At 39.6% G+C, this 16959-nt stretch overlaps 1 protein-coding gene across 1 annotated transcript in view; it reads left to right on the forward strand.

Annotated features, from left to right (window-relative positions):
• GALNT12 (polypeptide N-acetylgalactosaminyltransferase 12) overlaps positions 1-16959 on the forward strand; it is a gene marked incomplete at both ends in the record, with an annotated part of 49311 nt that overhangs the window by 25529 nt on the left and 6823 nt on the right. Inside the window, 3 exons of the mRNA XM_080611512.1 lie at positions 3540-3716; positions 6327-6458; positions 13184-13297. Of these exons, the coding sequence (XP_080467638.1) occupies positions 3540-3716; positions 6327-6458; positions 13184-13297 (423 nt within the window). The remainder of the gene's footprint in view (positions 1-3539; positions 3717-6326; positions 6459-13183; positions 13298-16959) is intronic.

Raw genomic sequence — 16959 nt, forward strand, 5'->3', positions numbered from 1 at the left:
CCATGAGCCTGGATCATATGCTTCCAGTCGCTTCAGGTTGTCTTTTTTCTGGTATTTAGTACTGCTTCCTTCTGCCTGGATCTGGAAATCTGTCTTGTGGCGGGAGCAGCCAGGAAGGGTTTGAGTGGCTGGGGAGGCCCTTCTGCCCACCCAGCTCCCAGAAGATCAGGGGTGAGCACCACGGCCACCAGCCAGCCAGTAAAATTGCAGCAGAGAGGGGTAATGGAACTGAGTGCTTTCCAGTTTGTTCAGGAGTCGGCATCCATTTTTTATTTCTTAATTCTTCCAGAGTCCTAAAACATTAGAGTGGAGATGGTAGAGCTTACAGAGCTTCTCTAATTTGGAGTTCATTGACCCAGCATTAGGTCAGCTGTCCAGAGAGCCTGGCAGAGATGGGGATCCAAGGCAAGGCCTGAACATTTACTGTAGCTTTTCATAATGCCACCATCTTGTCTCTGAAAAGGAAAGAAGGAAATATCGATAGTCTGCATGCATCCAGATGAAAGTGAAAGTAAAAAGGAACGTCACCTTCATTTCCTTGTACAGTGAAGGAAAAAAGTATGCTTTTATAATGAGAGCTGCAAGGTAGCCAGACCTAGTAAAGAAACACATTTGCATGCACGTGAGCATGGAAGTATACATTAAATCTAATGTGTTTCTTTGTTACAGAAGATTGAAATCGTTTTAGGGGAAAATCTTCAGAGTCACTTACTTAGCATTTAGTGATCAACTTCAGTTTCTCTATTGAATTCCTCGCTTTATTTTAAGGCTGTTAATTTGTACCTGATCTTAGAGAGAGGCCAAAATGTTTTCTGTTAAAATAAAAATAAACCTTTATGGGGATTGTTTAGCTGAAATATATGTAATTTGGGTTTTTTTTGGTAATAGGAAGATGAGTGGTTTTGAACTGTTTTGATGAAAGAGGCAGAATTAAATAAGCATTGCTTAGCAACCTATGGTTAATTTGTAGAGATATTTAGAATTTTAATTAATGAAAATTCAGCTGTTGTGAAATTCTCTTAATGCCAGCAATTTAACAGAGGTATGGTCTGCCTATATTACCCTATTTAAATCAGACTTTATCATGGGAGAGTAGAATAATGTGCTTTCCTCTTAACTTCACTACAATTTTACTTCAGTAGTCTTTATGGTCCGTCTGTTCCTCGTATCCTTGTGTGACAAATTTCAACTTCAAAAAAAAGTAACATTGGATACAGAAATAATGTAAGAAAGCTATTGTTTTGAAATGAATCTCAAAAAGGGAGATCTTAAAGTGGAAGTAGGTAGCTGGTTTCATATCAGCTTTCAAAATGGTAGTAGTGTAACTTATATGTCCAAATATGCAGATTGTTTAACAGATCAGTACAGAAATCTATATTTCTTGTATAATTCCTTTAATTACGTTCCAGTTCAAATGACAAATACACTGCTTCTCTAAAAAGCAACAAAAAAAAAAAGATGAGAGAAACCTCACATGAAAAGCAAGAAATTAGTTTTAAATCCAGGAAGTAAAGATTATCCAGTGCTCCCTAGAGTTGAATAATGAATTTCCTATACCTTTAAGGAAGCGGTTTGTTTTAAAAGTAAATAGATGTGTTAGAGCACTTACAGTTCTGTTAAGCACAGTATTGTGCCATACATGAAGGTCTGATGTCATTATCCAAAACCAAATCAGTGGAGATGTTAATTGATTTCTAAATTAAGAAAATAGAAATCATGAGTAACTTAAGAAGTGCCTTCAACTGTAGTGGCTTTCTAGGCCCCTGAAAGTCTCAGGGAGAGAGGTGAGAAGAGTCCCATCACTGAACTTTTGTCGTTGTTAGGTAGAGAAGTTTTATTTGCCTCCTCATAGCTTTCACTCCTGCTGTGTTTATTTGAATAGTATGTAATTAGAAATGTATGCATTATACAAGAATGTTGTCAGACCTCTACCCTTTAAGCATTTTCCAGCTAATTTCCTATGTCCTCCAGTTACAAAGGAAAGATGAGGTGCCACCTATGCGTGGTTGAATACACTAGGAGAATTAGCTTGCTGGAGTGCTAGTTCTCGAAAATCTTCTGTTGAAAGTCTGTTGGAGTTATTGGTGATAGTTTGTTCAGGAGTAGTGGCATGTTCTACCTTTCCTTCCATATGACGTAAGTTTCAGAAACCGTGTTTTGGGCACTCTCCAGAAACAAAACTGTGATCTCGCACACTATTACGTAGGAAATACCTAGCTGTGCTTTCCTTTCATTACATCAAACTTGAGAACAGAATGGCTCATGGGAAAGTATAGGTGTATAGATGAACTGCCAAAAACCTGTGGTTTTGAAAAGAGAAGAGACAATTACAAAAATTTGTAGAGTGCTGAGGCTAATGTATTCCCTCAGTGGTCATTTATGGGCTTTATCTCAAGGGGTGTACAATTTCCTTGACCTGGGGAGCCAGAGGCATGAGTATGAGCACAAGGACAGAGTGAGTTCTGCCAATTCCACATTCAGGTTCAAGTATTTTCCTTGACAGCAAGTAGGAATATTGCTTTAAATAAGGGAGGTTGTTTCACTCTTGCTGATTTAACCACCATGAATTAGTTACAGAATTTGTTTTCTCTTCTCATGTGTTGGGTCTTCAGTTCCTTTCCTAGCTTTTCAATGAAAAAAGTTAGTTTTATTTTATGACCAGGTACCTATGCCTCTCTTCTGAAGAGTGCATGTAGAAATGGGAACACAACTTACCATTGTCCAATGCTATGACAACCTTACCCTGTTTTTCCAGTAGAATATGGGCAAAGATTTCTGGTAAGAAATAAGTTACTGGTCATCAGTTTCTTAATTTGGACAAGAATCATGCCTCTCATCTTTTTCTTGTTCTTTCTTCCTTTGCTTAAATAAGGCCTGTATAACTTGAATTGTAGCCCAAAGACCTGCAGAAATATTGTGGACCATTTCTTACCGTGCCTTCAGAGAAATAAAGCTAAGGAGGCAATAATTGCACACCATATAAAACCAGAGATGGATTTATCTCCTTGTTACTCCCAGTGATTTGCTCGGAGTTCACAAGGATTATTCATCAAATGAGAAACAAAATTGTTCTCCATGTTGCTTATAGTATGCTGTGATATTCTTGAGGTGTTATTCTTACAAAGGCTTATTGTTACTGTACACTTATTAGTGTATATAAATATATAAAGGGGGAGTGTCACGAGGATGGAACCAGGCTCTTCTCAGTGGCAAACAATGATAGGACAAGGGGTAATGGGTACAAACTGGAACACAAGAGGTTCCACTTAAACTTGAGAAGAAACTTCTTCTCAGTGAGGGTGACGGAACACTGGAACAGGCTGCCCAGGGGGGGTTGTGGAGTCTCCTTCTCTGGAGACATTCAAAACCCACCTGGACACATTCCTGTGTGACCTTATCTAGGTGTTCCTGCTCCGGCAGGGGGATTGGACTAGATGATCTTTTGAGGTCCCTTCCAATCTCTAACATACTGTGATACTGTGATATTTCTGCTTGCAAAGATTCAAAGTAATGACTCACAATGTCAATTCTTTGCTCAGATATGGCAGTGTGGAGGAAGTCTTGAGATCCACCCTTGCTCCCATGTAGGTCATGTTTTCCCCAAGCAAGCTCCGTACTCACGGTCCAAAGCTCTGGCAAACAGTGTGCGTGCAGCTGAAGTGTGGATGGATGAATATAAAGAACTTTATTACCACCGAAACCCACATGCTCGCCTGGTGAGTTCAAGTCCCATATTCTTAGAATTTCAGTGTTTATTTAAATCTTTATTTAAAACTCAGAATTTATTTTCAGTGAAATAGCTATTAATTAAGCTAATATTTAACATGAAGTGCTTGTTATGTTTGCTTCTTATTTCTTCTGAAACTTGTTCCAAGCATAGAGTCAGTGCATGTATAGTAATATAGAAAAAAGTTAGAAATTCTGTAAGACTTGAAGGCAGCTAAATCTCTGTCAATATTAAATGAATGAATGAATAAGTGAAGGAATAAAGTTAAGCAAGGTGACTCAGGTAAGGTGGAAGGTGGAGCTGTTTAGCCTAAAATGTGCACTTCTGTGAAACAGCTCATACAGAGTTCTATCAATGAAGAATTACAGAAGAGACACACACTTGACGAATGTTAATCATCAAGTTTCAATAAGCAGTAGCTCTTTAAGTGAACAGCATGGTAATAATCTTTAGCAATATTACTTATCTTGTGATAATTGTAAAGCTTTGGACTGATGTAAGACAAAATGGATTTTCCTGTTTGATTTATTGCTGCACGACATTTGATTAAAAAAATCCCAATAAAATCAATATTGCAAAGATTAAAGTAATTAAAGTCAGTCCTGGGAACTCAGATGAACATGTCCCTAATAAAATGTCTGAAGTGTCAGTTCTGATGGGTTTTTTAAAAAAACAAACAGTTAATATCTTTATTGTCTGTGAGGAAGAAAATACAAGATCATTTGTATTTTTCAGAATGATAAATATTAACAAAATTGAGTAGGTCAAAACAGTAACAGTGTGCAAATTCATAGCTTGGATGTACTTATCATGAGGGGCCCGTAGGCTGGGAGACTAACACTGAAATATCCACACAATGCCTTAAATGAACCTCTGGCACAGATTTCTAAATTCAGGCCTAAAAGAAATAATTCTTTGCTGTTTCCTATTTCTGGAGGTGCTTAATTTCCTCAGGCACTTCTCTTTGCACAGCAAGTTTTCTAAGTGCTGGCTTTCTGCTTTTGTGCTTGTCATGGGTGGGCTGCTGAGCACCCACGTCTGGCTGTGCTGGAGCAGAGCTTAGGGACCAGACAGGGGAACAGGGAGCGCCCCACATGTTTGAGTGGTCTTCCCCAGTAGATGTGCTGGGGGGAAAAGTGCTCTTGAAACCATTAGGCTTTTAAACAATGTGCTGGAGGACACTGGGGAAGCTGAATTTGGTTAGCTTCCATCTTGTGTTCCTTTGGATTAAACTGGATAATTAGGTTATTATAGTCCATGCATTTGTAATAATTGTTTAACATCATAAAAGCCATTTAGGTTTTATTGTTAGTGTCTGACTTTCTGAGAAATGTGGGGTTTGTATATCTGAAGACAGGAGCTCACAGGCAATGCCAGCCTGATTCTGCTTGTCGTATACAATGAGAAAACAGCAATAAATGCTGACAGTTTTTCTTGTAAAGTTCTGGGCAACTTATGTCTGTGATGACAGAACTTTAAAGGATATTTGTGTGTTAGTATTGGGAATTATGCATATTGGCTTATTGTAACAGTATGGATGTGATCTGAGATTTGTATGGGGTTTTTTTGCATGTATCAAAGCTCCTACTGATGCACTCTGGTTTCTATAGAACTCTATGCACCAGTTGTTGCAGTGGTTGAGTTCAGACCCTTTTACTTCATCTAATCCAAATATTCAGTTCCATGGCATAATGAAAAAATGATTGATGCTATGGCTGCAGAATTTGGTTCCATAAAGTTTCGCTTCAAGATTAATGTTCAGACCTTGGAGCTAATATGTCATGCTCTTTGTTTATTCAAGCACGCATCTTTGCCTCTGTTCTATATCAGCTTTTTGTTTCCAGTGATATTTCCACATCTTTGAGAAATGCAAATATATCTGTGGTTTGATGAAAGAGTATGTCAAATGACCTATAAAAATCTGGGGGCTGCAAACGCTATCTCATGCCTGACTGTTTGAAGTCCTTAGTCAATATAAAGACAGACTTTTGAAGACAGACATGAAAAGATGTGAACTCTGCTCCATCTATAGACAGGGAAACGTCTGCCATGAAAGCTTTTCTCTGGAGTTTTAAGGCTTCATACTCTCCACCCACCAAAACTGTGAAGTTCTAAGGAAACATTAGCAGATTTTATAAATTTCATCAGCTAATTGTAAAACTGTTGGTACAGGTAATTTGCAAATGCATGGTGTAATAGTTTAACATTCCCAAGATTCATTCACTGCTTTTGAGATTTTCAGTTATACAGCTAAAGAGAGTTTCATTTTCCAATACATCATCTCAGTTCTCAGAAATCTGTATTCAAGGACTTCCTTACTTGCAGATTTGAGGAGTTTTCTCAGACAAACTGTCCTCTAGAATATTTTAGAGCTTTATGTACACTGTTCCAATTCTTTTTTGTCAACATTTAACAAATGTAAGGATAATGAAATCAAATCTAGCACCCAAACATGAGGATTTTTGCTGGCTAAAAGTCCTACTCATCACTTTAGCATACGGTTCCTAATAATGTATAAAGATAATTTAAAAGAGAGCATCTGCTCTGGTTGGGGTTATTTTTAATCGTTTTCTTCTTTTTCTTTTTTTTTTTCTTTCAGGAGCCATATGGAGATGTGACAGAAAGGAGACTCCTTCGAGAGAAGCTGAAATGTAAGGACTTCAAATGGTTCTTGGAGAATGTGTACCCAGAGCTTCATGTACCTGAGGACAGACCAGGCTTCTTTGGAATGGTACGTGACTGCTGAGAAGGGGCCTCCTTGCGGTTCTCTGAGCTCTCCTACTAACTCAGTATCAAGGTATTTTTAAGCTAAAATCAGTTTGGGATTTTTGGTCAAATTCAGTTAAAATTGGTAGGCTTTAACATGTGGTTTCTATCAGAATTTTATTCTAGGGGGTGCTGTTCGTGAAGGAGTTCTGTGAGGAGGGAGAAGAACAGGCCATGAATTACACCTTCCAGTTGACATTTTGGGAGTGTTAAAGGAAACAAAAGATGACTTTTTTAATTTATTGAAACACCAAAGTGTTTCATTTTTTAGTTGTTGACTTGAAAATAGAATCGCAGTCAACTGGGTTGGAAAAGACCTTTAAGATCATTAAGTCCAACCTTTACCTCAGCACTGTCAGGTCCACCACCACTGAGGGCCTCATCTACACAGTTTTTGAACACTTCTAGGGACAGTGACTCCACCATTTCCAATAGAAAGTGCTTTGAAACACGTATTTGCACATTTTATCTGATGAAAATTGTGATGGGAGAGGGAGCTGGTGCTGTGAGCTCACAGATCATACAGGATTCTACATGTCAAAACCAACATGTTAATTTTTAATGTGGAGGTCACTTCAGACCAGCACAGGTTCACAAGTAATTTTCATTGGTTCAATATCAGAATCCCCTTCTCCTTTTTTAAGACTTGACAACTTTCTATGCTCTTTGCAGTCTACAAATAAATATAAACTACCTCCATGTATATCACATTTCTGTAATCTCATTTGAAAGGTATGAAGGCAGAAATGATGCAGCAAATACCTGCTTGTCTGAAAAATGAGTAAATATCTGCTGCGTGTCTTATTAGCAAGACAAGACTGCACCTTTCTGCCAGGCAAAGCTGTATAAAATGCCTTCCTGATTACCAATGCCGCATTGATTTAGAAGTACTTCTGCTGGTAACTTGATCACTCTGCAGATCTAGCTAAGCTGCATTCCCACACTGCTGCATCACATCTAGCCTGTGTCACAACAGTCTTGTCTTGCTGCCATCTGCACTTCAATTACTCAGTCTCTGCTGGATCTCCTTCAGTGGAGGAAAAAACCTGATCATTGTGGGTGTACAAAACACACAAGAACCAAGTCTCCCCACAGTCTTCCCTAATAGCTTTTTTACTTGTTGAATGGAAAAGATCCTAATGTGGAAATGCTGTAGTTTTCCATAGAGAACAGTTTTTCCCTTGGGGAGCTGTAGGAGTTCCCCTGGGGAGTGCATCAGCTGCCAGCAAAGCCCTTGGGAGCCTCCAAGAGAGTAGCCACCCTCCTCCGCAATAAAGGTAATATCCACCATTACTCAAATGCTTTGAATGGACCCCAGTAGAGCACTGGTTCATTTTCAGTTGTTTTGTGCTGGATTGCTAACTGACAAGGTCAGCGAGAGCTGAAGCAATAACGTGTTGAGACTTACCTTCCACAAGCATTTCAGTAACCTTATCCTCCCCTCCACTTCCATCCTTTGCCCTCTCAAACAAAGCCGAGACTGGTGGCAGTGACAGTGCTTCAACCCCCTCAGAGGGGAAGGGATTTGTGCAGTTTCTTTCACGATTTAACTGCACGTGTCATCCTCAGCAAAGGTGTTGGCAATACCTAGAAATAATAGTTCTTGTTCAGTGCTTCTTGAGGTATCTGTGGTGTAATTTAGATGTGCTCTGTGTATTTCTCTAAAATCAATCCTTAAATGCTGTCATCTAGTTGTGAGCAGAATAAGAATGCACTTTTTTTTTTTCCTCAGGAAGAGTTTAAAATGCAGTTATACTCTAAGAAAGTGACAGTGCAAAAATGACACCTAGTGATTCAACTGTTTTGTGGATATTGAGTCCCATCTGCTAACTTCAGTGAATCATTGATCATGTTCTTTACTCTTGCTTTAGCTGTGTAGTGTTTCTCTGGTTCACAAAAATACTGTGTTTCAAAGTGTTGGCTTTGCTAACAGAACAGCTTAGTGTGAGGTTATTCAGTTGTTCAGAGAGACTGCAAAGGAATATGGGGATTTCTCCGTCCCTTTACACTGAAGTTGAAAAGCTTTCTAAGGTTACCCATAGGTCAGCCATATGTTATTGAAATAAATGCAAGAATTGTTGAGCAGCATTCAGTGCCATGCACTGACAAATAGATACTAGTGTTAATTTTATTTAAACATACCAAATTTTTAGTATTTGTGCCTAAACTATGATTGCATTCTTATAAACTGTCTGAGGCCTAGAAATGAGGCAAATACTGTAACTTCTCCTTGGGCTCCATGCAGCTTTGGAACTTTGTGTAGGACGTGATCTAAACTTTTTGACTTGAATTTATTTGAGGGGCAGGAGGAAGTGATGCTGGTAGGCACTTAGTGGGTTAAAATACTAAGATGTCGGCATTTCTGGAAAGGCTGAAAATCCTTTTTAGGTTCTTGTGCAGAGCACTGATGTCTCTTTCTTGCTGGCATAGCACCTGATTTGGCTGTCCTTGAGCATGTACTTACCAGTGAAGTGTATACTGTACTTCTGCTGCAACTGGTGTGAAATCTTAAAAAGACTTGAACCCCAGGCCTGTGCAGATTGCCCACCTTCAGAGCCCAGACTAGGTCTGTTTAAAAATCTTAACTGCTATGGGATGGGATGGGATGGTGTGAACACCTTTAGGAAGAACTTTGAGCCATTTTGTGTGTCTAATATTAGTACTGTGACGTTGCTGCATTGTGCAGGTAGGTGAAAATGGAGGAACCAGGCAGCTCTGTGATCTTTCTATGTTGTTGATGAATGTGGAAATGCATGGCTGCAAAGCAAGGGTTCAATAGCCAGGGTTCTTCTCCCCTCATACTAAGTATTGCTGACGTATCTGAGATTGAAGATTATGGTCAGCCAGTGAATTTGGTTTTGAACTTGGCATCCAGATTGCTTTGAAAAGAAGTTTTATTACTTGGCAGTGAGACCACGTTATGCTCAGGTATGAGAAGTTTTCCTCTGTTCTTCTCAGACAGTTTCTATCTGGTCTTTATTCGAACTGATGTGAAGCAACTAAGATGATAGATGTTTGTGGCTATCTAGCTGATGGCTCTTTCATCATCCAGCCGTAAAGGCACCTGAGACTGACTGAATCAGTTGGGAGATCAAAAACTTGACGTTTTCTCTTGGCCATTTACTTCCACATTTTCCCTCAAGACAATCTAATCTTCAATGAATTTCCAAATACTTAGTCATAATTTTCTTTTAATTTAGGTCAGAAATAACCTTAAAAAAAATCAGGAAGAAGGATTTTAAGCCTTTAAAACTATAAAGAATTTTGTTTTACTGTGACATAGAAGAGAGAATTTTGTAAATTATCTAAATAACACATGATATATATGGACAAGCTTACAGAAGAGGTCTTTGCTATGTGGCTTTAGTTATATAATCAAGAAGACTATTGCATGTCTGGTGTTACAAGTCCTCAGAGGCATCAGGCTCTTAAACAGCCTCCTCTAGGGCATACCTCTAAAACTGCATTATAATACAATTTCTGTTGTACCACTTGAAATTGAATTGGTACCCAGTGTTATGGCGGACTAGGCCTGGAGATCTGATGGCCATCATAGCAAAATATGCACCACTCCATTGGCTGTGCAGCCTCTGAAAGCTTGAGACCTTTTTAAAGGAAGTGGGAGAAGTTCAAGTGTTCGATACTAATCTCAAGTGAATACAGCATCACTTGAGACATGTGCTTGTATGTTCTTGAGTTTCCCAGGGAGATCGGGACTTGCTGGAGTGAGCAACTGGATTCCAATAGCAGTGTCTCGTCATTTTGATTCCTTCAAAGGGTCTTAGTCATCAGCATTGTATACCCATTTCAGCATTGAATTTAAGAAGTTAACAGAAATCTGAGGATATTCACTATTTTTAATTCAAAAAGGCATGATATGAAAATATCATCTGCTCAGAAAAATCATCCCCTGTGACTGCTCAGATTACCTTTGAGGAAAAAGCTTATGCCTGGTCAGTACCATGAAGCTGTTTGCTTGCTACAAATTTATATTTTACTGTGTCCCACAGTATCATCTGCCCATTCCATTAATGCATCAGCAGCAATGCCACTGTGGTGGAATAAAGAGGATTCTGATCTGTTTTGTGGATGAGAAGTTGGCTGTGCTCCACTGACTGTACTTACGAACTAACATAATGAAGTTTTAATGTCAAAAATCTGTTGTTGATGTGTTGCTTACAGTTACAGGACATTGATTTTATCTTCAAAATAACCCCAAAACCTGACTGATACCTGTATTCTGTCAATATATGCAAGTGTGCAGATGTTAGGAAAAAACAGATTTGAATTTCTCCAAGCAGTAAGGGCTAAAGGTCTGAGATTAACATCTCAGTAGCTGCTGTTTGTTACGTGTCCCAGCCTGCAAATGAGTGGTAACTTGGTGGCACTGTAGAGTTCGCCTGCAATGTTTCAACAGGAGACAAACACTGTAGAAAGATGCAGCCAGTAATCCTGCATGGGTAGAACTTTTTAGATCTATGTGTTTTAATGGCAAGGTGATCAACATTTTTTTCTTGCTTCTGTTTCTCTAATGCAGCATTCTGCAAAAGATTTAAGGTAAGTCACAGAGAAAATTTTGCTCTTATTGCATGATGTGTTTATGGTAGATATGGGAATAAAGATAGCTTCGGAAATGAATGGATGATTACTGTTTTGATAGAGCTGTTGCACATAAAGGGAACTTAAACTGTGTTCTCATTTAACAAGAGAAAAACACTACTTTCACAAATTCTCTCATACTTCTTTTTTCTGCCTAGGAACAGAGGGCGGGTTTTAGATTTTTGTCTCAATGGTGCAACGATCAGATTTTCAAATCTTTATCATTTCAGATCAGGTCATCTAACAGCTTAGTATGGACTATTCCCACAAATTATGTCTTGAATATCTATTAGGCTTCCTGATGAAGTGTGGGTATAGAAGAATATCTACTGATGTCTGATAAAACAAACTAAAAGAAATAGGGTGAGATATGGGCCATGTATGTTTAGGAATATGTCTGCGCGTTCTTGATGTAGAATGTAGAAAGATGAGAAGCTTATTGTTTGGTTTACGTAGTTAACACAGTAGTGTTAAAAATCCATCTGTAAAAGAAACTTTCCTATTTTTGGAGGTGTGGTGCTTGCCTTGTGTTATGAAAGTAAATAAAATGTCTTCTGACAGCTCAAGGGAGGGGTGCAGCAGCCTAATGGGTTCCCAACAAACCAAGCAGTGCTTTCTGTAGAAAGGGTGCCGAGGGAGTTTTTTTTGCTTCTGGTAAAGTAAGGATGAATTTTATCAAACACCAAATTCACATGTTGGTTTACCTTGTACTGAAAAATTCCACCAAATGCTAGTGGAAACATGTTCAGAGAGAAATTAAGAAGGAAGCCTGTAAGGGAAGGGCTTCACTCCCACATTTATACATTTGGCTCTGACAGGAGAGCCTCGCAGCCCTAGCAGGCCTGCAAGGGGCCCCAAGCCCTTGGTGGTCCTCCTGAGCCCCTGTGTATTACTGTTGCCTTGGGCCAGCAGCCCAGGCATGCAGAGCACCGAGAGCTTGGCTGTCATTCAGCGGGAATAGGCACAAAGCAGTGGAAAGAGGACGTCGGGTAGCAATAAAAACAGAAGTTAGGAAAGCAAAATACATGTAGAACACAAATATTTAATTTTTCAAATTGTGTGGTTAGCTCTGTGGTGGGTTTGGGTCCTGCAGGGTTTGTCTTGTTTGTTTGGTTTTAGCTTTCTGCAGTCCCTTCATATACATCCATTCTCCCGATTGAGAACTGAGGATGCAATTATCATGACTAGTTAAGAGTAGTGAAATTACGCCTTGCTGAGCTAACTCATCTGAGATTTACTATGCTCATTCTTTTTGTCTGTGATATAATTGCATTCAGTAACGGGGGCATTCAGCTTGAACCTGTGCTTGCAGAACCTCTTTTGCCTTGAGTAATTTTAAATTCGGTTAAGTGGCTTATACTAGGAGTCAGTAATTGTTATGACATTGCTTAACTTATTTTCAGTCACTTTTGCCTCCTGAATACTTAAATGCAAGTCCCTGTTAATTAGCCTGATGTTTTTAAAATGAGGTGACTTAATACTTTAAAATTTAATCTAAAAGTTATGCACCTAGTATGTCAGAGATCAGCAACACTGGTGAAGAATGTTTAATATCACATCTAGTGTCTCTCTCCAAAGATGTATGTTACCCACTTTGAGGTGTAAGATACTGTTCTTAAAACCTGTCTTCTTGTTCAACCTCAAGAGGGTATGGAATCCTTTTGAGAACAAATCCTTGTAATATCTCCCATTTGACAAACTCAGAAAAGTATGTAGTCTTCATAAGAAAAATTGAACAAGTACATCCGGGGGGGGGAAGACATGGATGACTCTTCTGTTCCACGTGACTTGCTGGCTTGTTGGGTTTCAACACAGCTTTTCATAGTCGTTACCTACTTCATTTGCAAATAAACAGGAACACAGTGTCATTCCTAGCAGAAGCCTGGCTGCTTCAATGCCCAAAGTCAGGATGATCCCAACAGTTTTATTTCACATTAGTCAGAGAGACGTTGCCATTGGATCCATTTGATCTATTCAAGTTAATTTGCTCTAGCTCTAGGATATAAACCTCACAGCCCAGCAGGATGGGTGTAAAGGACTACAGCATATTTTCCTTAGTTTAATACTTTAAAATATTCTTGTTTTGATTAGCTGAAGAATAGAGGAATGGCAAACTTCTGTTTTGATTATAACCCTACAAATGAACATCAAGTAACCGGACACAGGATCATACTGTACCCATGTCATGGCATGGGACAAAATCAGGTAAGATTTGGCTTACTTTAATTCTGGCTAACACAGTTGTGATGTAAAAACGTATGGTAAAGGCATTGCAGTAGGGCTGAGAGAATATGTTGCCACAATGAGGTAGTCTTAGGTCTGATTTTGATTCTTGCACTGAATGTTTGTAATTTTGATTATCTCCAGGTCAGATTTTCTTCATTCTGAAGATGTGTCTACCCAGATGAGGGAACTCATGCATACCTTAATTATGCCTTTCCACAGAGCTCATTAGCAGGGGTTAATAGCACAGCAGTGCAGCTGTAGTGTTTATTAGGCCAGTGTTTGCTCACCTCCAGCCAGTCTTGGGCAGACCAGCACATCTCTAAGCTTTTGTCTGTCCATGTCTCCAAAGCCCTTAATAATATTGCAAACCTCACCTAGTTCTGCCTGTGTCTGTCATCATGTCTTTACTCTTCATGCTTGTCTTAACTGTGCAAGTGGTTTTGGATGGCATCTTCTCTTGAGCTCCACAGTAGAGAAATGTCATCTTGGGCTTGTGCTCCAGAATCCTGGGGAACAGGGATCCCTCTAACTCTTTCATTATTCCTTTCCTGGTTTTAACCTGCGAAGCTGAAAGTACTTGCTGGTGTCTTTCTCCCTGCTGATTGAAAGTGTGTGCATTCATGGTTAGTTATGATACCCATAAAGTTCTCTGCATAATGCCATGTTAAAAGTGTTTATGGGCACCATGTGCCAATTTACAATGGTTGTTTTGCATGGCTCTGAGTGGCCACCTTTTAGGATTAAGGTTTGGTGTTTCTGTGGCATGTAACATGTTAGCTTGATTTTTGGCTTCTAACCCAGATTAGACTATATAGCATTCTTCTGGTGGGGAGGGGTAGAGAAATAACCAAGGTCTTTGTTGAGAGTAAGTACATAAAATTGACGGCTTGGGTGGCTTTACTCTTTGGGATTTATTTTTTCTTAAGGAAATTAACCCAAACATTCAGTTAGGAAAGGAAAAACAAGTTTGGGAACGAACCAGAGATGTGGCAGATAAGCAGTGTATTTGTTATCTTTCTGAACTTTGCTTTATAAATATATACAAGCTTGAGGAGTAAAAAGCAAGTCTGTATTAAGAAAGAAGCTTCTAATATGAATTGCATTTTAAATAAGAAAAGGAAAACAATAGTCAGCACTGTGCTTTGGAACTTAGAAGAAAGTAGATTTGGTTTTGGTAGCAAGTTTGTTGCCTTAAGTACTAACAACAAACTTTTCTGGTTTTTAGTATTATTTATCAGTTTTTGTCTTAACTTTCCTAATGTTTCTATCCTGGAGACCCAGATGCAGGGTAGGGCAGGCAGAGAATCTTGCATCATAAAAGCCAAAGGATCTCAGTACTGACAGATGTATGTCAAGCGCACTAAGTCACACCACCCCACCTCATTTTACTCCTCCAGTTCAGCTCCATGCACAAGTTAGTACACTTGTATACACCTATATAGAAGATAAGTTGGTAATCAGACAACAGAGTTAAGCCACTTCCTTATGAGGAAGAGTTGATTGCTATTGTAGATTAAGAGGTGTTTCAAGTGTGGGATTGCATACTCAAACACAAAAGGTATTTATAGATTTTTTTTTTAGATTACAAGAGAAGAGGGGTTGAAAATCTTTTTGCATTTTTCTGAGAAAAAAATTTGTTTGAATTTTCTCTTCCACGAAGAAAAAATAATGATCTAGGACAAAAGGTGAAAGCAAAAGAGAAGTGCAGCTGAGAGATGTGTTGTCATGAGATAACACTTTTACAGTTATCCTTTGTTTAGCTAGCACTAAAAGATTAACTGAATTTGCTGCAAAGATACCACATTACTGGATAGTAATGCTCTGACATCTCTGCTGATGGTGCGACACACCTGCACTAGCAGCACCGGGCGAGAGCACCGATGCTGTGGGAGCGGTGCAATTAGCGCTCCCTCTGCTGGCATCCAGGCAGCAGGAGAAATCGAGAAACTGACTGCAATATAAACCCGTGAAAGAAAATAGGAGGTGACACGGGGAATTGCAAAGCCTAAGGAGGGAATGCCGAACACAGGAAACGGGCAAAAGGCATGGAACCAGGGAAAGGGGACCAAGGTGACACAGGAGGCAGAAGAAGCTTCGCGACAGAGGTAGGGCAACAGGCAAGGAGCCTCGTGTGATAGAGGAAGACAAGGAAGGAGCATGAAACAAGCAGAATCACTTTAGACTCCTTTAGTGGAGATACCGACTGGCAAATGAGGGCATGAGTAGTAGTTGCAAGAGAAGTGAACAGCAGGAAGAACTGCAGGTACAGGAATAGAGGGAGGCTAAAATAAGGCAAGACATAGAAGCACAAGTGAGACAGGAAATGGAAATCAGGGTTGCTGAACTTGCACCTTCTTTTTCTGGCTCACAAATAGCCGTGAAACCTACCAGCAGGATATTTCTGTCTATTTCCTTCCTGTCCCCCACCTTTTGACAGTTGTTCTTCAAAGGTAGCAGGCTGGGCCTGGTGGTGTGAATTCCTTAGCTCAGTTGGCAGGTGACAGTGGCAGGATTGAAACAGTCAAATCTCCCACATGTACATCCATCGCTGTCAGCTGATGGAGCTGATGGTGACCAGGTTTGTCATCTTCTAGTTGTGTTAAGGTGAGCAGGGCATTTCAGAGTTTCACAGATGTTTGCTAACAGCAGGTAGCCCTTAACTTCTGGTTGTCCTTGGATGGGAATCTGGCATCTTAATACAGAACTCTTCTGCCTGTTCTACTCCAATCTGTTCTCATCGCTCATTACCTATATACAGCTTTAGCAGCAAACCCTCATTACAAAGCTTCCATGCAGTCCCCTGTCCAGCACCATGTATCAAAGACAGTTGCAGTTTCTTCACTCCATGCTACTTAACGCTTTCTTTGCCATGCTGGCTGTCTCACAGCCTTTTGCTAACACCGTTGCTGTGTCTCTCACTTATTCTTCCCCCAGTTACTACCCAGACTAGGTCATGTTTTGCTCCTTTTCACATGCCTTTCTTCTTTCCTGGCTAGCTCCCATTTTGAATCCTTTAGTCTTTTTCTCATCCCTTCTTCTAGTTGCAGTGTTTGTTCCATGATTCATCACTTTCTTCCTCAAATAGTATTCCCTGCTGCACATTCACTCTGTTTCATAGTATAAAGGAATGAAGTTTATTCTCCAGAGTACAGCTCAGTAAAGTTATTATCCAAAAACATCTTGATAGAATTTAACATTAATGAAGGTTAACTTGGTCACACATCTGTGTCTTACACTCCAGTACACCCATCCTCTGGCATGATATGCTGCTGGCAGGTGGCTGGTTTTGTAGGGAACAACTGCAAAAGCTTTTTTCACTGGAAGCAATTCTCCACTTAAAGTGACCTCTGAATATCTGTGTGCACTGTGCCGAGAGGAGAGAGCTCTGTGCTCTTGATTATTTATAAAGTCCAGCACCTTCTCCCATATTATGTCTCAGTAACTGAAACTACTCTGAAACTACTCTGAAACTACTGAAACTAAGGTCCCTGGTAATTTGTTGCTATTTTTCCTTGAATCCATGGCCTAAGTGAGACTGTTCCATTTAGTCATTTTGAGTTGCTTTTGTGTAAGGAGTTGTGTAAGGAGGTTGTTGAAAATTAGCGAGTTCATTATAGCAAGAAGATGAGGATACAACTACA

The sequence above is a fragment of the Psittacula echo genome, assembly GCF_963264785.1.
Source record: "Psittacula echo genome assembly, chromosome: 2".
In the NCBI taxonomy this organism is placed as follows: Eukaryota; Metazoa; Chordata; class Aves; order Psittaciformes; family Psittacidae; genus Psittacula; species Psittacula echo.